Below are 24,419 nucleotides of genomic sequence, written 5' to 3' on the forward strand. Positions count from 1 at the left end.
TACGTTAAGTATGCATTGTAGCCATACAAGAATTTATTAGAAACTGGTGATGGTTAAGAGCAGAGAGGCATTGTATAGCAATTTACTTTGAAAATAAATTTAATTCATCCCAACAGTCTCATTCACCCCTAGCAAAGATGCACTGTCCTCACAGTTGAACCCAACTAAAAAGTTAGTTTAAAAAACAAACAAACAAAAAAAAAAACACGAGCAAGAGAGAAGGGGATGCTAATCTCGGGATTTCTATACCTCTCTGTTGCATGTATGTGTTTATAAATGGTTGCAGATGAGCTATAGGCTTGAATATATGTTTTATCAACAGGGAGAGACTTGTATATCCACCAAAGTGAAATCATTGTTGCTGCATAAAATCTCACTGTCCCTCTCTGTCTTGTTGAGGTTAAGCAGTATTTGTAAAAGAGCCTATAAGCCACTTTAAGGAGGTAAACATCCCTCAAGGCAAAATACTTTCCTTGTGAGCTCACTTAGTCCAAATTTGCTTGTTTTTCTGCTATAACCCAGTGTCCCAACAGTTCGCCCAGTGCGAAATTGGCAGGATAGTTCTTTCTCTGGGAGTAGAGGGTGATTTTGTTGACATTTCTGTCTGTCCTTGACTGAGAGGAAGTATTCTCATGTAACCTCAACTTCATTTATGCAAACTCAAGGAAAAGTAATAAGCATGGCTAAAGCAAATATACACAGAGCGTCCTCCAGACTGAGACTCTTTTGAAGAAGTGTAATGTTCTTGCTAGATTATTAAAGAATATTAAGTGTATGTTACATAGAAGAAAAAGGCAAATGGAACAATGATGGGGGGAGGCCTCTTCCCCTGGATTTCTGCAGAATACTGACTATTTGTCATAGGAATACAGAACTGTATTTACTAGTGGTTTGGTCAAAGCTTGATTTGACTTGTACTTTTTGTTGTAAGGGTGTGGTTAAATCAGACTGTGGGTCTCTGAAGATTGGCAAAATGATATCTGCTTTTAAATGTTTCAGTAGTTTGGAGTAGCTGAAGTTATGAAACGTAATTACATTGGTTTTCTTCAACGACGGAAAGTCTGGCTCTGGTCATGTGATTAAGTGCAATTAATGTATAAAGCAGGGTAGTTTAAACAAATGAACTTACTTTTGAATTGTCTGCTGCCTATTGCTTGAGCCTGGAAACAGCCACAGTGATCAGGAGCATCAGATGTTGCTGATCTCAGCAGATAACTATGTGACAGCAAGATTTAGTCATCCCTAACAGAGATCCCTAACAGAGAACTCTTAAAATGTAGCCCTGCCTTTTATCCGGGTATTTTCTTGACTATTTCAGTACAGAATTGCAGCCAAGATTTTAACTTTGTAAGTAGTCAATTATCCTTTCTTGTCAGCCTATGCTTTTGTGCTGCAGGTGTTGCCTCAATGCGTCAGCCTTTGGCTGGATTTGCAGTGCTGGGAAAATGCTGCTTTTTCTACGTACTGTCCCATGGCGGTAGTGAGTAGATGTCAGAGCTTGGAGGCTCTGGTCAGGCCTGGTGACTGCCAGTCCTTGCCTCCCTTTCCAGCCTGCAGGACTGCTCCTGCCAGTCGCCTGCTCTGGGGCACCTGGACTTCTCTGTATCCCCCTGTCTCCTGAATTTCAGTATGTGCTGGAGCAGCAGACCCTCAGGCCTAGTGAAGCCCCTGGTGTCTTGGATTTCTGTGTCTGTTTAATGGTCTTTCTGATGGCATAGCTTTTCCTGTAGAGCTGCTTCTTCACTGAGTTCCAGACTCTTGCAGACAAGAGATGCTGTAGGGAGATCTTCTTCTAAGTTTCACAGTCGGGGAGCTTATCTAACTATTTAACTTCTGCCAAGTCATCAGGAGAATGTGTATCAGCCTCTCTAATGGTTTCTGACAGGTGCCCCTTAATCTTAGCACTGAAGGCTCGTAACCCTTCCTGGAACAGTAGGATTCCTAGCGCTAGGACTGAATTAAGACTGTTGGCTTTTTATTGTTCGAGACTGAGTGCAAAACAACTTACTTATTTTAAGTTGTGAACATCTGAATATGTGTCCCCAGCATAAAGACCTGGGCTGGTCAGAGGAGATCCTGTCAGGCCACAGCTGCTTAAGTAGCAGATGTTTGGGAGCTGGTGTCGGTGTCCTCCTTTCCTGGCCGTGAGCAGAAGGGCATCACGTGGGCTCTCACCATCATCAGGTGTCACAAACAGTGCCTGACACCTGAGCAGCTTGAGTCTCAATGCCTGAATCTGGGCCTAGTCCAGGAAATGTCAGGTTTAAATGGTTTGGCAAGAAAGTGTCAACTGGGAAAAGAATGCTGCCTGTTGCTTCTTTTGATATTTCTAACACATAATTTTCTGACACTGCAGCAGGCTGGGGAGGGCTCTGACAGACAGGAGGAGCTGGCAGACGCTCAGGAGCATGGGCCCACTGCTCTGGTGGTGGCAGCTCTGAGCAGCGTTCGAAAGCCTCTGCACGCAGACCAGGAGTCCTGAGTCTCCTAGGAAAGCATGTTCGCTGTTCCTAAGCCTAGAAGGGTTTCACTTCTGCTGTGAAAAGTCAGTGGGTTACTTGGCCAGTTTACCCCCCGCCCTGTACCACCTCCTCCCCTGTTGCTGGGCAGGCAAGCAATCAGCAGTCCCCACTGCAGCAGCTTTTTATATCTAGGATGTGGTCATATGGCACCTCAGTATTCACATTTTTGGACTGAAAAGCTCGCTTTGTTCGTCCTGCCTCCCAGGTCTGATTTCTAGCCCTATGTGGGTCTGCCTGACCTCTGCAGCTCCAGCTGGCTGGCCTCTGCAGAGTCAGGCCATGCCCATTCTGAGCACGGCAGCAGGACTGCTTCCTGGCATTCAAGCATGACCCTGCTGCTAGCAAATCTTACTGGAGGATGTATTTTCTTAAGAGCCTGCTGTCAAAATGCTTGCTTCAGGAAAAGGACTCTGACATCCAGTTTGTCTTTGGCGACACTGCATCCTGCTTGATCATGTTTCATTTTGTGCTTTTGCCTTTGCATTCTTCTTGCTAAGAACCATAGTTCATACTAAGAACCATAGTTCATACTAATTTTTTTTTGTGTGTTTGACAGTCAGCTGTTGGTAATTGGGCTCCCAGCAAGTGCGGTATTTTTTGCACCCATTCATTTACCCACCTTATAATTACAGTTACACCATATTTGATATAGACCTTGTTTGCTTATACGAAAGTTGCATGGAATAGGGTTGAGGGTCTTAAAAAGGTCAAGATACAGCTCACCAACTGCTCCCTTCTTCTTTGAGCTAATTATCCTAAAGGAATTAGAATGGTATGCCATTATTTCTTCTTGAAAATCCTCATGTTAGCTGGTTTTTAGCGCTGGGTTACTTTCTAGGTGCTTAAGCATTTGTTTTGTTTTGCACTCCCGCCCCCCGCCCCCCCCCCCCCCCCAGTTGTTCATCTTTGTACCTTTTGGTGTTGAGCTGGGGCCGACCACTGTTCCCCTGTGCTTCTCCTTTCATTAGTGGAGCAGGGGGGTCAGGAAAGCAGGAAGCAGTGGTAAAAGCACTGGGCAGAAACAGTGGGTTCAGTTCTTTCCTGACCATCCATTTGATTTGCTTTGTGTCTTATTCCCCTGCTCCTTTATTACTACTTCTTGAAGAGAACACACACTTACCACACAGCCATGGGATGAGTTTTAAATAACCCATGGCTTGTCTGATTGAAGCAAAACGAACCTAAAACCAATGTCTGTGACTCACTGCTGTGCTTTATGTAAGCAAAATGAGGGGAGGTTTATCTTGGAGACCTTTCTTCCCTGGTCGCTTGTCGGCATCCACCAGGAACAAGACACCTGGCCATCCTGACATAAACTGTAGGTTGGTATTAGTGTCAGCCTACAAACACACAAGGTACTAGTGAAAATCTAAAACAAAGCAAATGCAGTATAGTCAAATGTCCTGCATTTGCATGCCTGTGGTGTAACAAAGCAATCTTTTGCTTTCAGACTCCCAAGCAATGTTGCTTGTGCAGAATGGTGCCTTTTTGTGATGGATCCCAGGCTCCTTCCGTCCCTCCACTGAGTCCTATTACCAAAGAATGGTTTGGCCATTATCGGTGATAAACAGGGCTTGTGTGTAAATCTGGGGAGTGGAAACTGACAGGTAATCTCAGTGGAGCAATGCTAGCTGTTAACAGGGAACAGAGAAGACTTTAAATTCACGGTTTAGAGAAGGTTTTAAGGTGACATTCTGGAAGAGGTGAGCAAGTACAATTCCAGGCAGTGAGGGTTGTAAAGAGGGTGCATAAGGACATTTACTATGACTAATATGTTGTTCTCCCTAGATTCAGACTTGTGTGGTTTGCAGTGAAAAAAAATAATAGCATGTCAGCATAGGATACAGATGTGTTTCCACAAGTCACAACGAAACTAGCTGGCCGGCTTTGCAATTCATTTATCAAAGCATTTCCAGTTCCCATTTTGAGGCTAGAGGCTAATTATAAATGGTATTTACCATTTCAGGATCGCTAAATGGAGCCTAACTCAAATTATATTTTTGTTTTTTTTTTTTCTTTTGTCTGCTTAGTTTTTTGAAATATTGAGCACCCTGGGATTATTTGATATTTAAAAACAATTTGCTTTTGCTGTAGTAAGGAGCAGGTTCTGTTGTTGGTTTGGGTCTGAGAAATGTGCAGAGCTATTAACTGAAAGGATCAGTCCTTGATCCTCAACCTGTAGACGTTAATTTGTCTGGGAGACCTCCTATACTTTTTATGGCCATTAGAAATAAAACAGTGAAAGCTGCTGCTGGCAGGGAATCATTTTGTGGGATCACATCCAGGAGCCGCTTTCTTTGAAAGGGCCTGTAACAGCAGTTCAGATGAAAGGGTAAATAGTTGGATGGTCTGATCCCAAACATGGTTTTAGGTGTCCAGTGATGGTGAATATTGGTCTAAGACCCAGATCACACGGAATGCTGTCCTTCTGGTCTTTAATAATAGTACAGATTATTGTTTGAATGTTGTTATTAATGAATTACTACCTGACGTACTGTGTCCAGCTGTGCACCACCAAGGTCAATAGAGACACACACATGACCTGGAAAGAGCCCAGCGCAGGGCCACCGAGGTGAGTGAGGGCCGGGAGCACCTCTCCTGCCAGAGAGGCCAAAGGGTTGGGGGCTGCACAGCCTGGAGAAGAGGTCAGGGTATCATCCCATCCATGCCTTATAAACACCTGAAGGGAGGTGCAGAGCCAGGCTCTTCTCAGTGGTGCCTGGAGACAGCACGAGAGGCAGCAGGCACAAACTGGAATGCAGGAGGTGCCCCTCGAACACCAGGAGCACTTCTGTGCTGGGCAGGTGCCGCAGCCCTGGCACAGGCCGCCCAGAGGCGGTGGGGTCTCCTCCCTGGAGACCTTCAGGAGCCGCCTGGATGTGGTGCTGGGCGCCCTGCTGAGGCTGGGGTTGGGCTATTAATAAAACTATTAATAGTTTTAATATTAATTAGGATAAATATGGATATTATTGACCATGGGGGGGAAAAACCAAAACACTCCAATCTTTATGAATCTTGCTATGCTTTTGGCCTCGTCAGCTTGCCAGAGTTTGCCACTTTTTAACTTGAGGGCAGAACTCTGTGGTTCTTACACTTGTGGCAGAAATGCATAAGGGAGAAGAAAAGGGATTTTTTGTTTGTTTTGCCTTGAATATATATGTGAAAAAAACCTACTAGAAATACCAACAACAAAGAAAAAAAACATGGATACATTGTCATGTCTTACTTCCTTATTTACTGGCTACTTATATGCAAACCTGCTACATTAAATCCCAGTCTTTCCTCTATCCTTACCAAGCCGAGACAGTGTTAGTGTCTCTTTGGAATCTCAGCTTTGTCGTTTCATTTATCTCCTATTAGCTGTAATACAGATGCTGAACAGTACTGAAAGATGCTTTACTAGATAGCCAATCCTGTTTTTATCTATTCAGTTTGGTAACAGCACAGATACCCTCAAGAAGAGCCTTGAGCAATGATCCCTTAGCAAGTACTGGGATGCTTTTCCATCTTTTATTTACCAAGGAAGGGAGCTGCTGCACACTACCTTGTGCAGAGCTTTGAGCACAGCTGCGTGAACTATCTGCTCTCTTCCTCTGGGTTGCTGCAAATCAATTTGAGTTCCCTGAGGAACTGTGGAATGTAGACTGGGTAAATTTGAAGTGGTTTCTAGACACTGCTTTTGTAGCCTGTGATGAACTGCAGATAATAAAGAACTGCTGCCTCCCCATCTTGCAGTGCTGTAAAAATACGATTGATCTGTACTGGAAGCTGCAGGAGTGGCACTAACTGGCTGAGGGCAGAAGATCCGAGGCTTCCACTTCTTGCCAACAGATAACATCAAGCAGGGCACCCACCAAGGAATTTTCCTACAAAGCCTACCAGCAGTATCCAGCCCCTTCAGCCTCTGGAGATGGGCAGCAGAAGGAGCTCGCTCTGTACTGATACTGTAGGCAGCAGCTGAACCAGCCCCAGGCTAGAGCCTGTAGGGATTGGTCACAGAAGCGTATGGGTCTCATACCCCAGGGTAGGTGCTCCCTTGCTATCAGACCAACTCTTCACGCTGAATTCTTCACAGTTTCTTGAGCCTCCTGTGACCAAATGTGGTGGTGACCAAAGTCATCAAGATGACTAACTTTCTGTGTGCAGAACTGGGTGAAAGCCTATAGTAGCTGAATTTCATGGTGATAGAGAGTTCTCTCGCTTAATATGTTTGGCAGCACTGACTGCTTTATTCTGACTTAAACGAGACCAGGCAGTTGGAATGCAGACTGCAGAGGTGTTCCGCTTACAAGCAAAGCAGTTAGTGTTTTTGCTATTCAAAAAATTGTGGACGGGCAGTAAAAACAAACAGAATAGCCAGAAAATTCAGTATCAGTGAAGCTAATAGGGAGCTGTGTGTACTCCGGAGAAATGTAGTCAGCTAGCATACCTGTAGGTGAGATTTGTGTGTTTTTCCTGGTGGAAAAATATTTCTTCCCCATGGGCCCTGAGGACAACTCTGGTGATGGAGGGAGAGGTGGTTTTGGTCACTGCAAGGGATAGTGATGCTTCTGCTTTGCTGGGCTTACTGGCTGGGTTTGGCATGGCTGTTGGTAGTGGCTGTGTGGCTCTACCAACTACAGCAGATAAGGATGAGCCATTTGAAATGTTGACAGTTGTCGCAGTACAATTGGTGGTGGTGCTGTTTGGATGGGAAGCTGGGTCTGCTCTTTGCAGTGTGATGGTCTGTCGTGATCATCTGTCAGACTGGTCATACCTTTACTGGTGACTGTAGGGAAACCTGGAAAATCAGAGGGCAAACATTGGTCCTCGTGTTTGCTCTTTTTCCCTTCCAGCAGCTTTTGCAATCTGCATGGTGACAGTAACCCAGATGCCTTTAAAGCATCAGGGAATAAAGCAGACCTGGCTTTGCCATGTCCATGAGTGTCTCAGGAAGGGAAAGTAGCAACAAAAAGCTACAAGAGTCCCAGTGGAATTGGGGAAAGGGAGATGGGAGCTTGCAGTACAGTCAGAAATTTGGGAATTGCATGCCAGATAAACACAGAATAAAGGCTATGTATGGAGCAAAGGCACCATAAGAGAAGTAGGTGTGGAAAAGAGAGGTATGACATGAAAACCCAAAAAGAAAAATGGCTGAACAAGGATAAAATAAATGTTGTCTGAAAGAATAAGGCAAAGAAAACAGAAGTAACTGCTTGTTGGAAATAAGTCTCGAGCTGTAGAAATAGTCTGCAATTTCTAAAAGTAAGGGGAAAAAATGAGGGGAGAGAAGGAACAGATTGCAGTCTATGAGAAACACATAGGAAGAAGCAAAGGGTTTAATCTGAAATTAAAGGACCCCGGAAAGGGCACAAGGTTGATGAAACTAACGAGTCACCACTAATATCAGGAACATCCACTGCAAGCTTGTATAAAAACGTGTGATGGAGCAGTGATGCCTGGCCTCTCCTCTTCCCACCGCTGGTCCCTGTGTTCCCCAAGTACGTCTGCCTACCCTGGGTTTCTGTCCTGCCCCGTGGTCAGGGTGTGTTGGGGCAGTGGCCAGGCTGAAAGGTCCCCAGTTCCTTTCATGCTTGTGGGAGTTGCGTATGGTGCAAATAATGAATGTAAGCAAATAATTAATGTGAGCTATGCTGCCATAGGGATACTTAGTGGGAGATGAAATTAGCTTATAAAGTGAAGGTTTGCAGGGAAAATGTTTAGTAAAGACCTTTTGCTATTGATGTGGTCATAACTTTGAAAGTAGAGTTATGAATGTTAAACTTGAGTAGAACAAGAATTTAAAAATAGAGTGTTTACTGTACCACGTGCACACTATTGCCAAACAAAGAACTTCAAAGTTGATGACAAAGCTGTATGTAATCTTGCATGATGAAATCTGAAATGGGACAAACACAGCTTGGTTTTCATTTATAGTTTAAGGCCCATAATCTGTCCAAGTTCATAAAGATCTTAAAGCTGAGCCAAGTTTTTAGGAGACCTTGAGTTACAGTTTGATGGAAACTATGCAAAAAAGATGGGACTTCTTGCCAAAGCAGACAGAAGTTATGGTTTTGACCGTGTTTTAAGTTTGGGAGTTAGACTAAGCTCAAAGTAAAATAAAACTCAGGCCAACAAAAGAAAAAAGTGAACTGGAGCCACAGCTCTTCTTTGTCAGTCTGTAAACCCCAGTCTGTGGGTTTATTTGTCATTGCTGGTGGTGGTTGGTTTGTTTTGTATTTTACCAGATTGCCGTAAATAAAAATGCAATACAGATTGTGCTCTGCATTCTTGTTTTCTTGTCAACAAACATCTATAAATTCAGCCTGTGTAATAAATTGACTTTGGCATTTTTTTTCTCTACAATGTCTCTTTTGGAAATGGTTGTATTAACACTTGCTCTGCTCTAGAGGAGGAAATCAGCTGGGTTTGTGTTTCTTGTTGCAGATGTTGTCTTGGAGAAGGCCATGCATAAGTGCATTCTGAAGCCGTTGAAGGGCCACATTGAAGTGATGTTGAAAGAGTTTCATACTGCAGATGGTTCTTGGAAACAGCTAAAGGAAAACCTGCAGCTGGTGCGCCAGAGGAATCCTCAGGAGCTGGGCGTGTTTGTTCCAACACCAGACTTTGTGGATGTTGAAAAGATTAAAGTCAAGTTCATGACCATGCAGAAAATGTATTCGCCTGAAAAGAAAGTCATGCTGCTGCTGAGAGTTTGCAAATTGATTTACACTGTTATGGAGAATAACTCAGGTATGGTGCTTCTCATGGTTCAGGCTCACTGAACTTCCAAACCTGGAACAGGGGATTGTCTTTTGATGCAGGAAATTAGACCACGTGATTTTGCAGATATGTCTCTCCTCCTGGAATTCTTGTAGCGTATCTCCTTGCCATTTTCAGAGGGGTTCTTCCTCTCTACTTCTTTCCTGGTATCTCTGATGTGTCTGGCAGCACATCTATTCATCTACAAATTCAATGTGAAACAGTTGTGAGGCAGCTTAAAAAAACATACTTGCTTCACTGTAGGCTTCTGAAACTGTCAGGCTGTGATGTGAGCCTTGAATTCTCCGCTGAGTATAAATGAGTATTTTTCTGGACATTTTAATTGAGGGTACACTCAGTATTTCAGTATAGTCATTCAGTGGTGTGTATTCAATAAAACAACTACAAGGTTTCTCTGTTAATAGGTGGTCAAAATTACCCTCTGATCCATTGTTTTTGGCTTACTGTGCCTCTAAACGTTCTCATTTGGACACTTTTTTTCCTGTTTTTGGAACAGCAATAACATATACTGTAGGTGTGTCAGAAAATGACATTGAAACCTAGTTAATGAAATGGAACTACAGACCAGTAGGAACTGCTGAGTAGTCAGTGAAATAATTAAAGTACTGTGCTGGTTGGCATGATTTCATGGGTGCAACTCTGTTGCCCAGAGTCTTATTGTACACTGCTCTGGTAGGTCATGAGTTTAGATGGGCAGTGCTGGTGATATGGGGAGAATTTTTCCTAAGCAAATATAAACTGCTGCAGGTGGTAGGTACTTTGCTTTCTAAGTGAGCACAGAGTCATCGAGTCTGCAGCTGGGTCTGGTGCTGATTAAGGTGTCTGCTTTCTTTTGAGATGAATAGTGAAAGCTTGTGGTCGTTAAAGACCCACAAGCACTTTTGTGGCATTTAGGTCCAAGCTCCTGCCCAGCTTATATTCTGTGCAAGTACCTGCATTTTAAAATGGGTGTAGGAATCTTGGCCTGAAGTGCTGTGGACTCCTTTCTCTTTGCTGTTATCGTATTGAGTAAGGTGTTTCCAACATGTAGAAGAACTATTAAGAGGCTGCTGCTGGTTAATGCCTACACTGAGGGGCTTGAGCTAGGTGTGGCACATGTTCTTGGGTTATCTTGTTTTGTCCTGTGAAGTTGGTGAAAGATGGCATTGAGTGTCTGCTTCACCACATGCTCCCACACAGTGAATGGTGTAATATTTGGAGGGTGTGCTTCAGGTGGTGTAACTTTAGGTCAGCCCTTCAGTCATCCGGAGTTTCATCAAAGATTAAGGTGGCTCCTGCTCTTGTTGGCTTGAAGTGGTCATCACACCAGTTCTGCAGTTAACATAGTTTGGCCAGATTCAGCGATTTGGTCCCATAGTATTTTCTAAACAAAGTTTAAATGCAGTAAATGTGATAGGGAGCAGAAACAGATGTAGGTAGCCATCTGTGCTTTAGCCATGTGCTGCTTTTGCTGATGGTGCTTCACCAGCCAGTTGGGGATGATTTATGAGGCTTTGCTCACTAGTATTTTTAACTGTGATAGATCAAGAAAAGGAGCTCAGTTTTCATGTGAAGTCTAATAGGCTTTTATATTCAGGCCTCTCTGCTTAAATTGAAATTCAGACTGGTATTTGTGGCTGCATCTTTCCAGAAAGTAGATGTCCCCTGTATTGAAAAAGAAAATGTCTGTTCATCTTCTCTTAGCCTGTGATAGAAGTGGAGTGGAAGCCAGTCTGGATTTCAGGATTAGCAGCCTTTTGGGAGTTGACCAGTTGAACTGATTCCAAGGTGAATCCAGTCTTTACATTCCCTCGCATGCTTCAAGGCATGCATCATCGGATTTGTGCTCATTGGAAATAAGGGATCAAGCTAGTGTGAGTCTCCTGTCCATTGAGTGCCAGATCACAGAATCACAGAATCACAGAATCATCTAGGTTGGAAGAGACCTCCAAGATCACCTAGTCCAACCTCTGACCTAACACTAACAAGTCCTCAAGATGAGAGATGACATTCTCTTTGCCACATGTTGAGAACAGAAGGCTGTAGAGCAATATAAACTTGTTGGTCAGAAAAGGCAGCAAAACAATGCTTTGCTTTCAGACAACGAAACTGGTAAAAAATAAGTTGTCTATCTCTGTGCTCCTTTCACCCCAGGGAGGCTATATGGAGCTGATGACTTCTTGCCTGTGCTGACATACGTATTAGCCCAGTGTGACATGCTGGAGCTGGATACTGAGATTGAGTACATGATGGAATTGCTGGATCCATCTTTGCTGCATGGAGAAGGTAATGTTCTTATTTATTTTTATTAGAATTGGGCAAAGAACTAGGGAAGGGGGACTTTCTATCACAGTGTAGCTGCTGTTACCTTGTTCATGTAGAAGTACTTTCAAGGGGAGTGCTAAAGCCAGTGGTGCCAATAGCATAACAAGAGAACATCCTAATTCTTTCCATCTTACAGTAAGAGTTGGTTTGCTTGAGGTGTATAGGCTTCAGTGATCAGGGAAGCTACTGGTATATACTCCTTTATGAGGGAATATCTTGGTTTCATGACTTGGCAAGCAAGCACAAGCACTGTGCAGATGCCAAATGTGTTTATCCTTCAATGCCTGAAAATATCCTGAGGGGTAATATCCTATAGGGCTGCAGCATTCAGTTTAGTTGTGACACATAATGGGGCTTGGCTTTGGTGCTTTGTGGTGAGCTTTTTCTTGGAGAGCTCTGTGCCAGGGCAGCACTTTTGAGAACACATCCCCTTTGGTGGTCTTCGCTTCTTCCCAATAGTTGTTTCTCACAAAGCATTTTTATGAGCCCTAGGAATACGTTTACTAAGGTTACTAAGATACTCTTGACTTGTGGCTGAAATCCAGTACAGAGAGGGAAATCTCCCTCCTCTCTGTTTTCCTGGTGGTGTTTTGAACAAAAACATATTCTGAAAACCTTGGTAGGCCCCAGAATCTACTGCTTTATGAAGAAGTTTTAAAAGTTCCTTCAACCAAGCTCAGCTGTGATTTTGTGTGTGTGCACGTTTCACGTCCCTGCTACCTTTCAGCTTTGTGGAATTGCTGTATTCTCTTACACGTTGGTATGTATGAAAGAGCCTTGCCAGTATTCCTCCCATCGATGAGGACCATCAGCTCTTCCTAGTGCATCGTCTAGGAGTGTTTGCATGGAAAATACTTGAGATGTGAAACTGGAGATCGTGAACACGCTTACAGTTACCAAACTATTGAGTCATGGTGTTTTTAATTCAGCAAAAGAAGTCCAGCTGTTGCTTGGCCCTGTCTTCAGCACCAGCCGAACTATGCTGTGCAAGAAAAATTGTTTAGTGCTTTGGGGTTTTGCAGTTCCAATGTAATGCGTTGTCCAATTTGGCTCATAGGTCTTGTATGTGTTTGTGTATAAAATCTGTTGCAAAGCTGAAGGCCAAGAGAATGCTGTTCTGATATGCTGAAAATTGCATACAGTATGAGCATGGAGTATGTCTTTGAATCACTCCATCAGTAGACTGTCCTGATTCATAGTTGTACTCTCCCATGCAAATAATTAAAAAATAAAACAAATGAGAGGCATGTCTTTTTTGTTTCCAGTGGTTGTTGATGACTGTTATCTTGTGCTGAGACTGTTTCCTTTGTGACCTGCAGCTTCTTTTGTATGTCAGCAACTCCATCTTGTCTTTAAATGTATTCTCTACTCCTGTAATGACAGTGATGTATGTAAGGAGGACTGCAGACATCACCTGCTGAACTAGATGGACATTATGGGGAATGCTAAAAAGGTGAAAAAAACAGAGTTGTCTTTTTAAAAATGAGCAAACTCTGGGATGTTTCCAGAGTGTGAGTCTAAATCTGTCATTACTTCATTGCCACTAAACATAATTGCTTTTGTGTTCCTGAACAGTGGTAGACTGACTTCCATTTCATTTAAACAGTTATGTTTACTGCATCAATTCTCGAAGCTTGGGAAGGGAGTAAATGTTTGGAAATTGTTTAGGAGAAAACTCTTGTTCCAGCTTTGTAAAAATGTTCAGGAGTAAAGGAGCATGTTACACGAGTCACATAAGTAACCAGCTATCCCCAGTGCTACTGGACCCAGAGTTAGATATTACTGTACCGCTTGATAATATGGAGTGCGTGTAACTACTACTGCATCTCTCTTAACATACCATGCAATAGGTAGCAGGAGAATTAGCTATTTATAAGCATAAATATTTTGACAGTTGAATACAGCAACCATCAAATATATAGCAATTGTATATAGAAACTGTGACCAGTAAGAACTAGTGTTGTGGTTGTGACCACTCTGAGAACTTATTCCCTTGCTGTCCTTCACAGGAGGCTATTACTTGACAAGCGCTTATGGAGCACTTTCACTGATCAAGAATTTTCAGGAAGAGCAAGCTGCCAGACTGCTAAGTTCCGAAGCCAGAGATACTCTTCGGCAATGGCACAAAAGGAGGACAACTAACAGGACGATACCTTCCGTTGACGATTTTCAGGTAGAGCCCAGGGCTTAAGAACTAAAACAAACACAACCAGAAATTGTTTTGTTGAAAATGTCAATTTGAGAGGTATGTTTCATTATGATTGCCTTGGGGGTATGACGTCAGTGAAGTGAAGCAGCGCTGAGAATAGGGGCTGGCAAACTTTCCGCAGTTCTGAAGTCTTTGTACTTTATAACAGAGTTCAATTATGATGTCTGAAGAAAGTGCTAAATATGCATTTCCCACCCTCCCTTCCATTTAAGTCACTCAGAGCATGGACAAACTGAATCCTATCCTTGATTTAGTTTTTTTGTGTGCTCTACTGCTAAACAAAAAAAAAAAATCATGTCTCCGGTGTTATAAATTGGCACAGCTCCCCAGTGACTAATGGTGGCATACAGCAGGTGGCGGAGAGGTGGGAGAATAGTTGCCTACAGTTTTGAAGTTAATGCAAAGAGTAGTATTCTATAATGTGGATGTTTTCATGTGTGTTTGTTTTTTCCCCACCATTTCTTGCTGCTCTTTTCAGAGTAGGGCAGTAACTTCAGCTGAAGAATGACAAAAGTCGAGACTATTTCATCTTTAAAAAACAGGCCTGTATGTCTTTCACATAAAATCATAGGATGCCAGTGACTGGCTGTTCAGATGCATCAGTTTGTGGACTGAAACAGGGAAGATGTTGGAATTAAGAAGGAAGGATTTACTACTCTTTCACTTGTTAATAGTTCACAGCACAAAGTTTTTAGAGAGGTTAATGACAACCTTCAGTTAGTTTTGATGTAGTTAAGAGCTTGAGAAACGAAGGTGTAGGGGTCATCAGAAGATCATGAAACCTTCCGAATGAAGCTTCCTCTGCTTTATCCATGTCCACCTGAAGGACTACACAGCAACACTGAATGAGAAAGTTCTGGGAGAAGAAGCAGTCTTGTGCAATTCTCCTCGTAGGAGGACAGCCAATTAACAAACACCAAACTCTACGATCAGTGCTCAAACCTAGTCCATCGTATCGGGATACATATTATATTGTGCTTACTTGTGTTTAGGTGGAGTCTCAAGCTACTCAAATCTGATGTTCTTTCTTGCAAAAACATTGCACCATTCATAGGAAAATTCATCCTCTTGTATCTCTGCTGGATGGCTAAATCATGGAAGATTCTTTTGTCAGGATCTTGTTCTGTCTGACCTCCTCCTCATCAAATCAACTTCAGCCAAGCTGAAGTGCAGCTGGGTGCCGTGCTGGAACTGGGAGGGTGCAGGGGATGGGGGAAGAGCTGGCACGGAGTGTGTACACTGCTTCTCGTTCTGTTGTCCCTTTCAAAAGAGTCTCTTCTGCCTGCTTAGAATGCCAGTTTTCCATCTTTTTTTCTCAGTGCCCTATAGTCCTTGAAATAAAGCACCTTCCTTGTGACAAACCTGTAACACAAATTCAGCTATACTAATTTGTCTTACATCAAACCAGGATGCACCTACTGATTTGTGATGGTCTCACAGCCTTGTAGCTTTTGGGCCTCTGAACACCTTCATCCTCTGTCCTTCAAAAGGATGGAAAAGTCAAAATCCCATATGTTGATGATGATTAGACACAACTTTCTTATACTACAAAAATAATTTTGATACTTACTATATGAGTTATGAGTATTTGTGCAACCGTCAGCTTCTCCTTGAAGCAATTCTGCCTGCCTGAAAGCACATGCATCTAAAAATGCACCTTCTGTGTGTTAATTGCACTAGAAATTAGAACTGTGGTATACTTGACCTTATTTAGGGCTGCTTATATTTTTTACTTCAGGTTGGATAACAAAAATAGACTAGTTTTGCCCAGGTGGGCTCAGTCCCAGTGGTTTAAAAGCTCTTGCAATGCTTCAGTGTTTCAGTCTACAAGCTATCAAAAAAAAAAAATCTTTAATAAAGACAGGAATGCTCTTTGGAACTGAGGTAATCTTAATTTATTTAGCATACAGACAGAGGTACCAGCTCACTCAGTAAACAAATCTTTCTCGATTTTCCCAGTCTACTTTTGAGTCTTCAATTCCAGTTAACTTTTTGTTGAAACACACCAAAACAAAAAAAAAGCAACAACAAGAAAAAAAGCATTCAGCAGCAGGCTGCTTTGCTCATGTGTCTGATTTTTTTTCTAGTTGTTGTTTTTCATATTTCTTTACAAATGCTTTTTGTAAGGTAGAACTGCATTTCCTCTTGAAGCAAATTTAGAATATAATACTGTTATCAGAACTGTGGGTATATGTTCAATCTCAACAGAGAAAAAAGATCCAGCTTTTGCCTCAAGATTATATAAGTTTACTCAAATGTGGCAGAGTAAATGTTCTTTCTGTGGCATCCCTCTGTGTCTTGTTTAAAAAAAAAAAAAGAAAGAAAATGCCATCACACAAAATTTGTTGCATCATACTCAGACATGTGACTTGATAGTTACTGGTTAACTCAATGAAAATGACGTAAATGAGGCTGGATTACTACCTTTTGCATGCTACAGCATGAGAGCACAAACAGATGTTTATCATGCGGTAACTTGTGGGTCAACACCCTTGTTTTCTTAAAATTAGCTTTTTTTCCCCCTTCTGACTAACATTGTATGAAGCTTCTGTTTTCTAGTACTGACCTAGCAGTGGCAGCAACAATGTCTCTTGGGCATGCTGCATCAGATGTTTATTTTGCTTTTCAGAATTTTGTTTCCTACTAAAGCTTAATGTGAAGTCCTATTAAAACTGTCAGAGCTTTCCATCTGGCTTTAAAGGCTGTATCTGTTCACTCTTAGTTGCAGGACTAGAATGCAAACCAAGGAAAAAGAAGGATGTTGACTTCCTGGGTTTCGATTATGCCCACCACAGATTTGTCAGTTTCACCACCAACATAGCAATTCATGGGGTTGGCAGAATTTACAGGAACCACTGGTGTGTGTTTCATAATTAGATATTTGGTGTTCATTGCTGACTCTGGAGTTTTCAGAGTTCTTGTTAGTTTATTTTATTTTCTGATGTCTGTTTTCTTACTCTGCAGAACTACCTTCGAGTTGCATTCCAGGAAGTTAACAGTGGATGTACAGGAAAGACCTTACTAGTAAGGCCATATATCACTACAGAAGATGTATGTCAGCTTTGTGCTGAGAAGTTTAAAGTGGACAATCCAAAAGAATATAGTCTGTTTCTTTTTGTTGATGACACCTGGCAGCAACTGACAGAAGATACCTACCCTCAGAAAATTAAGGCTGAGTTGCATAGCCGTCCACAACCCCAGGTCTTTCACTTTGTCTACAAACGCATTAACAGTGATCCTTATGGTGCCATTTTTCAGAACAACTCTGCTTCTTAAAATCAGTAATTTGCAGTTTAATTTCTGTTGCTTAACTGTTGAAAACATCTTTGTTGGCTGCCTGCCTTAGGATCTAAAACAGTCTATGCAGGTTTTAAACCATCAATGCCTAGTAAAACACATGCAGACACATCTAGCGTTGCTTACAAAAAAAAAAAAACCTGCAAACATGTAAACCATGCATATGGCCAGTTGTACAGGATATTCAACCAGCATGTTTGAGTAAATGGCCCATAAAGCTGAATTTCTTGTACCACAGACTCTCTTGAAATGAAACATACTATATTCTGGCCTTCTGCAATTTTTTTGTTGTAGTGAGCCAAAATCTATTTTCTTACACTCATCCTTTAGCCAAATGTCACTTTGATTTAAATATATGTATGCTAGACATATACTTCAGTAAACTGTCTGCTGTATGCTCAGTTTCACCAGCATGAGTTAAACAAGACTGTCCGATGCAGGGCATCAATTAACTCATAATTACCTGGATGATTGCATCCTTTTCTAATTTTTTTATTACAGAAAAGCTTCCTGTTATATATATATATATATTTCCTAGAAATTTTATAGCAGTTGCAGGTAAACTGTCAGGGTTGGTTTTTAAAATATTTTTTTAACTATAAAGTATTATATAATTATGCATGTGATTTTAACACTTAATATACAAGAATAAATCTCTTGCTGGTTTTAGAGCATTGCATTAAAAGTCTCTTTGGTTTCTCTTCTTTTCCTGTTACAGGAGAGTTTTTATGAAATTTCTATTATGTATAAGATTGTAACATTGGCACTGGTGATTTCAGTGCCTTTATATGAACTTGATGTACTGTTTCCTGGTTTATTGTTTATATGCGTTGTGTAAGATAGAACGAGGTGTATGGAACAGGAAGTTGAAAGAAAAGGATGTAGGGAAGGGGCAGAGAAAGAATTTAGAGAACCTGTTTTAGGATTAAAACATGTTTGTCTGCTGGTTCAGGCTCCTTGCAGAAAATAAGCAAAGGAGGTTGGTAAGGAACTTCTATGTAAACGTTATTGTAGAGGGATTTGACGGAACCTATTCCAGATACTATTTGTGTTGGCGGAAGATTAGATGTGTTAACACGGTGAATGAGAACGCTAACCATTTTGTCTGTCTGTCAGCACCATCAAAATGTGCTTTGGACTGAAGAGTGTGTTGTAGCATTTCATGATTCTAAGTTACTGAGTAGATGATGTATGAAATCAGAGTCCTACGTATACAAAGATAAAACGGTATTTAATATGTGTATTCTGTACACTTGTACAAGATAGATGGTGCTGTGCTGTGGGTCAGGTTGACCTACTTAAGTCAGGTATGGCTGCTCTTTTTAGAGGGATGCAGGGTTCTCTCCAAATCCAGCGTGAGCAGCAAAATGTAAGGCAGATGACTGCAGAAATACGTCATGAGCAGTGTGTATTGTACATATAAAGATCTGTAGCATTTTTAATGTCAGTTTGCCGTGTATTTGAAACCCCTAGTAACTGTTTGTATTGCGTTTTGTAAAAGGTAAATGGTGAGTTTTGCACGTAATACATTGTAATACTGAATATAATTTTGGATGTTGTGTGCTGTGACTTTTTTCGTTTTGTTTAGAAATGGTTCACACTTTTGGATGTGAATGTTTGTGTATCAGTAGACCGTACTGTTTCTATTTTACTTATATTTTTACTGCTTGGCCTACTTTAAAATCTTTGCAAAGGAAGGATGCAATAAGTAAAGATGATGCTACATAAAATAGTTTGTGGAAGCTGAATGCTTGAAGTAATTTGATTTAAGACCAAAGCAGAAAAATGATTGTGTTGTCAGATAGCAGCAGTTGTACTCCCAAGGCTAGACATCAATTCACTGGTGGTGGTTCTTTTTTTTTTAGTACAGTATTAACTACTATCACGGTTTTGTTAACTATTTAAACAGCATAATAATGTGTAGATGAAAAGTCTTGAAGTTGATGCTTCTTAGATTGAGACAGTCATTCTAGTGTGCTGTTTGGTCAGCAGGCGAAGTGTGCAGACAGCTTGACTGCTGAACCACAAAGTCTGACATTCAGTGCTAAAGAAAATTCTACTATCTCCATATGATGACAGCTCTCTTAGGGGAAGGAAGGATGGGGGCAGAGGTGGAAAGTACTGAGAAACTCAGAATTTCAGGTGTGAAACTAAGGAAAGGAAAGAGTGCAAAAAGGGAAACACGTGCCCAAACCACCTCAGGATGATTCTGCTGTCTAATCTTATGCAATTGTGTCTTTTGAAAAGTAGAACGCTTTATTCCCTTTGCTGTGCAAAACGATTCTCGCTTCTCATAATGCCAGGAAACAGATGATACCAAAACTCAGGAAGGAATTTGGACTTGTAAAAATAAGTTACTCCATCTCCTCTCAGAGTTAGATAATAGATATTCTAAAAGAGTGAGAAACAAGAAAAAGCTTTTAAATGGGGTGGTCACTCAGTGCTGTCATAGAGAAGTAATAAAAAAAGGCATAAGGAAATAAAGCTGGAGGTAATAAATCCCTAAATCTTGCTAGTAAGAGGCTTAACATAAAAGCAGAGGTTATGTGAGGGTATGAGTTGTGAATTCACAAAAGTATGTATTGAAAAATGACAACATGCCATCTGCAGTAGATTAAGTCAAATCTGTTGTTTCTCTGTGCTGTTTTTCTTGTTTGTAATCCTAAAAGCAGTCATCTTCCAGTCTCAGTCTTCTATGCCAGTTCTTGCAGTGTCACAAGGCAGGTCGGGGGGAGCAGACTACTTCTACTGTACCAGAAACACGAGTGCACAAAGCCTGTGGTGGGTAAAGTGCTGGGTGTTAGCACAGAAATTATTGCGCTGTGCTGTCCTGACAGCTCTTCCACGACATGTGTGGATAAGGGAAAACATCCCCCAGGAGTGCTTCCATGGAGAAGAGAAGGCATTGGAGGTTGCTGGAGAGCTGCTGCCAGCTGAAGCTGCCGCCACAGTTGATCGTGACAGGGGGACAAAGCGCGGGGGCCCTGGCTGCCCCCCCCACCCCGAGCGCGCTGGGGCTGGGGCTGGGGCTGGGGCTGTGCGAGCAGGGCTTCAGGCGGAGCCCGCCGAGTCGCTGCTCCCTCGCTGGGGCCCGGGGTCCAGCCCTCGGGCTCCCTGAGCGCAGCCAGCAGGAGGCCGCTCCACCCCTGCAGCAGCGGGGCCCCGCTGCCAGCGGCCGCCCACGAGGAAGCCGCGGGGTGAGGCGGAGCTGCAGCCACGGAGGGGCTGGAGGCTGAGGGGCGTCGGGGGGCGGATGCACCCCAACGGCGCCGTTACGTTTCGGGTCTCGCGTGGGCCCGAGGTGCGGACCGTCACCTGCTGGCGTAAGAAGCTGTACGGCGGCGGAGCGGTGCTACGCATGCGCAGTTGCGCCGCGTCGCCCCTCTGCCGCCACCTGCTGGCGAGAACTTGGTACTGCAGGCGGAGCGGCTGGGGGGAGTTTCCCATCCGCCACGTTTGTTTCCGCGGCGTGGCGCGGAAAATATGTAGTTTTTCACATTGCCGCTCAGCTTCCTAGCCGGGAGCGGCACGTTGCCCAGGGCAGTTACTTCCTCCTCGAGACAACACGGGGTGCATTTTTCTGCTGTTTTCATTTGTGGCTTTCCGTGCGGTTCCCCCTGCTTCCGTTATTGAGAGAACGGTTTGGGAAGCCGTGCCTGCCGTCCTCGGGACGAGCGTGGTAGCGCCCTCTGCCGCCACCTGCTGGCGAGGAAGCGGTACTGCAGGCTGACGGGGCGCCGCGCATGCGTGGTATCGCTAGTGTCGCCGGCATTCGCTTTGGTGCCCCTGCCCGCGCGTGCACCTGTGTGTTCTCCTGCGGGGGTGGGGGGAGCAGCTCAACCTCCGGATCCTTACCGAGGAGGAAGCCGGGGAGAAGGCGAGCGAGAAGCGCCTGGGTCCGGTGTTCGCAGTTAGATCCGGGATGGGAGCTCCGGGGTCGAGGGTCCAGGGTCAGCTCTGGGGTCCAAGTTTCAGGTCTGGGGTTCGAGTCCGCGGTTTAGGGTCTGGGTTTTGGGTCTAGGGTTAGTTGTGGGGTAAGCTCCGGGCTCGGGGTCAGCTCCGAGTTCAGGGCTTGGGGCCAGATCTGGGGTCTGGAGCTCGGGTCCAGGGCTCCTGGTCACCTCTGGGTCAAGTCTGGGTCTAGGGTTGAGGGACTGGGGCTGGGGCTTGGGGTTAGGGCTCAGGGTCGAGGGTCGGGGTTGAGGGTCTGGCCTCAAGGGTCCGGGGTTGGGGCTTGGGTTTTAATTTGGTTCCAGAGTCTGTTCTAGGGGTTGAGAGTTGGGGTCAGCTCCAGGGTTCGGGATCAGCTTGGGGTTCGGGGGCTCAGTCATCTCTGGTCTCAGGGCTTGGGATTGTTTCCGGGGTCCAGGGCTTGGATCTGGAGCTTGGAGTTAACTCCGGAGGGGGGGGCTCTGGGGTCAAGGGTCCGGAGTCAGCCCCTGGGTTTGGGGATTGGGTCCAGGGCTCGGGGTCAAGTGTCTGGGTTTGAGGGTCCAGGGTCAAGGGCTGGTGCTCAGGGTTGGGGCTTGGGGTCAGGTCTGGGTTTGGGGCTCGGGGTCGGGTCCAAGTGCAGGGCTCGGGGTCAAGTCTGGGTCCAGGGTTCAGGCCTGGGTCTGGGTCTGGGTCCAGAGCTCAGGCCCATGTCTGGGTATGGTATTCGGGCCCAGTTCCGGGTGTGGGGGTCAGGGTTGTGTCTAGGTCTGGGGCTCAGGCTCGGATCCACGTCTGGGTCTCGGGGTTGAGGGTCTGGGGTTGGGGCTCAGGGTTGTGGCTCAGGCTTAGCTCTGGGTCTGAGGGTTGGGGGTTCGGGTCCATTACAGGAGTCAGGGATCGGGTTCAGCTCTGGGGTTGGGGTCACCTCAGGAGCGGGGACTCAGTATTGGAAATTGTGGTCATTGCTTGGGGTCAGGTCTCAGGTTCAGCTCTGGGGTCCAGGGCTCCTGTCCAGGCCTCGGGGTACCTCTGGGTCTGGGTCGAGTGTCTGGACTTGAGGGTCCGGGGTCGATGGTCTGGGCCTGGGGCTCAGGTGGGGCTCAGGGCTGGGGTTTGGGATTGGGGCTCAGGGTCGAGGGTCTGGGCTTGAGGGTCCGGGGTTGGAACTCAGGGTTAGCACCGGGTACGGGGTCAGTTCCTGGGGTGGGGAGTCACTGTCTGTTTTGGAGTTCAGGGGCCAGGGCCAGCTCCGGGTTTAGGGTTGGGTCCAGTTCTGGGGCTCAGAGTTGGGTCTGGGTCTGGGGCTCAAGGTGGGGTCTAGGGTAGGGGCTCTGGGGTTGGGTCCTGGGTCAAGGGTCTGAGGTCAAAGGTGCGGGGTTGGGGTTTTGGTTTGGGGTACGGGGTTAGCTCCAGGTCCTGGGTCTGTTGCAGCGGTTGGTGGTTGGGGTCCGTTCTGGGGGTTGGTGGTCGGGGTCAGTTCCGTGGTCGGGGTCAGTTCCAGGGTCAGGGTCAGCTCTGGGATGGGGGCTCGGGGTTCGGGCTCTAGGTCTGGGGTCAGTTCTGGGGTTGGGGCTCGGGGTAAGCTCTGGGGTCTGGGGCTCAGGGTCACCTCCAGGTCCAGGGTCAAGGGTCAGGGGATGGGGATGGGGGTTGGAGCTCAGGTTTCAGGGCTCGGGGTTGGGTCCAGGTTCAGGGCTCGCAGTCATGTCTGGGGTAGGGGCTCCAGGGTCGGATCCTGGGTCCGGGTCCAGGACTCAGGCTCGGGTCTGGGTCCGTCGCTCGGGGTCAGGGTCTCCAGGGTCGGGTTGGGGTCAGAGGCTTCGGGGTCAAGGGTTTGGGGTCAAGGGTCCGGGGTCAGGTCTCCAGTGTCAAGGAACCGGGGTTGATGGTCTGGGGCTGGGGCTCTGGGTTGAGGTTCAGGGGTTGAGGGTCTGGGGTTGGGGCTCGGGGTTAGTTCTGGTTCCGGGGTCTGTTCCAGGGGTCAGGGGCCAGGGTCAGCTGTAGGGTCAGGATCAGCCCTGGGGTCAGGGGCTCAGGGTAGGGGGCTCGGGGTCAGGTCTTGGGTTCGGGGCTCAGGTTAAGGTCCAGGTCTAGGTGTGGGTGTCGGGGTTGGGTCTGGGTCCGGGGCTTGGGCTCTCGTCCAGGTCCGGGTCTGGCGGTCAGGGTCTCCAGGGTTGAAGGTCTGGGTTTGGGGCTCAGGGTTGGGGCTTGGGGTTAGCTCCAGTTCTGGGGGTCAGGGGTTGGGGTCCAGTCTGGGGGTTGGGGGTTGGGGTCAGCTCTGGGTCCGGGGCTCTGGGTCATGTCCAGGTCCGGGGGCGAGGGTCCAGGGGAGAGGGTCATGTGTTGAGGGTCTGGGCTCGAGGGTCCAGGATTGGGGCTTGGGGTTGTTTCTGATTCCGGGGGTCAGAGGTCAGGGCCAGCTCCAGGATTCGGGGCTTGGGGTCAGCTCCAGGGTCGGGGCTCCAGGTCAGCTCTGGGGTTGACTCCGGGTCAGGGGTTGGGGCTCGGGACTGGGGCTCTTTGTTGGGTCTCAGGGTCTCGGGGTCCAGGGTTGAGGGTCTGGGATTGGGGCTCAGGGTTAGTTCTGTTTCCGGGGTCTGTTCCAGAGGCTGGGGGTCGGGGTCGGCTCTGGGGTCTGGGTCAGCCCCTGGGGTGGGGGCTCTGGGCTGGGACTCATGGTTGGGGCTCAGGGTCACCCCTGGGTTGTGTGCTCAGGGTCGAGGAACCGGGTTTGAGGGTTGGGGCTCGAGGTCGGGTCCAGGTCTGGGGCTCAGAGTCATATCTAGGGTAGGGGCTCCAGGGTCGTGTCCCAGATCCAGGTCCAGAGCTTGGGCCCATGTACAGGTGTCTGGCCCAGTTCTGGGTCTGGGGTTCAGGTCCGGGTCCAGGGCTCGGGCTTGGGTCCCGGTCCAGGACTCAGGGCCGGGGGCTCCGGCATTGGGTCTGGGTTGGGGTCTTCAGGGTCAAGAGTCTGGAGTCGAGGGTCCATGGTTGGAGCTCCATGGTCGAGGGTCTGGGGTTGGATCTCCAGTGTTGAGGTTCTGGGGTCGAGGGTCTGTGTTTGGGGCTTGGGCTTGGGCTTAGGACTTGGGGTTAGCTCCAGGTCTGGGGTCAGTTCCAGGTCTGGGGTCAGTTCCAGGGGTCGAGGTCGGGTCTGGGGTTTGGATCTGGGGTTAGCTCTGGGTTCAGGGCTTGGGGTCAGGGTTCAGGGTCCAGGGCTCAAGGTCCAGGATCAGGGATCGGGGTTAGCTCAGGGGTTCGGGTCCGGGGTTAGTTGTGGGGTTAGCTCCATGGTCAGGGCTCGCTCTAGGGTCGGGGCTCAGGATCGGGACTTGGGGTCAGGGCTTGGGGTTAGCTCCGGGTCCAGAGTCCGTTCTGGGGGTCAGGGCTCG

The 24,419-nt window shown here is 46.0% G+C and overlaps 1 protein-coding gene across 12 annotated transcripts in view; it reads left to right on the top strand.

Moving 5' to 3' along the window:
- The window catches only part of LOC118257452 (sodium/potassium/calcium exchanger 3-like), a 310,704-nt gene extending 292,063 nt beyond the window's left edge, over positions 1-18,641 (top strand). For 11 of the 12 annotated variants that reach the window (XM_050709803.1, XM_035565467.2, XM_050709801.1 and 8 more), the window contains 4 exons: positions 8,949-9,254; positions 11,418-11,549; positions 13,598-13,761; positions 16,762-18,641. In XM_050709803.1, coding sequence (XP_050565760.1) covers positions 8,949-9,254; positions 11,418-11,549; positions 13,598-13,761; positions 16,762-17,073 — 914 coding nt within the window. In that variant the 3' untranslated portion in view covers positions 17,074-18,641. Of the gene's footprint in view, positions 1-8,948; positions 9,255-11,417; positions 11,550-12,315; positions 13,560-13,597; positions 13,762-16,761 lie in introns of those variants that run through there. The other variant, XM_035565470.2, reaches the window with a different exon arrangement.
- Positions 18,642-24,419: the final 5,778 nt, after the last annotated feature.

Source organism: Cygnus atratus, chromosome 3 (genome assembly GCF_013377495.2).
Source record: "Cygnus atratus isolate AKBS03 ecotype Queensland, Australia chromosome 3, CAtr_DNAZoo_HiC_assembly, whole genome shotgun sequence".
NCBI lineage: Eukaryota > Metazoa > Chordata > Aves > Anseriformes > Anatidae > Cygnus > Cygnus atratus.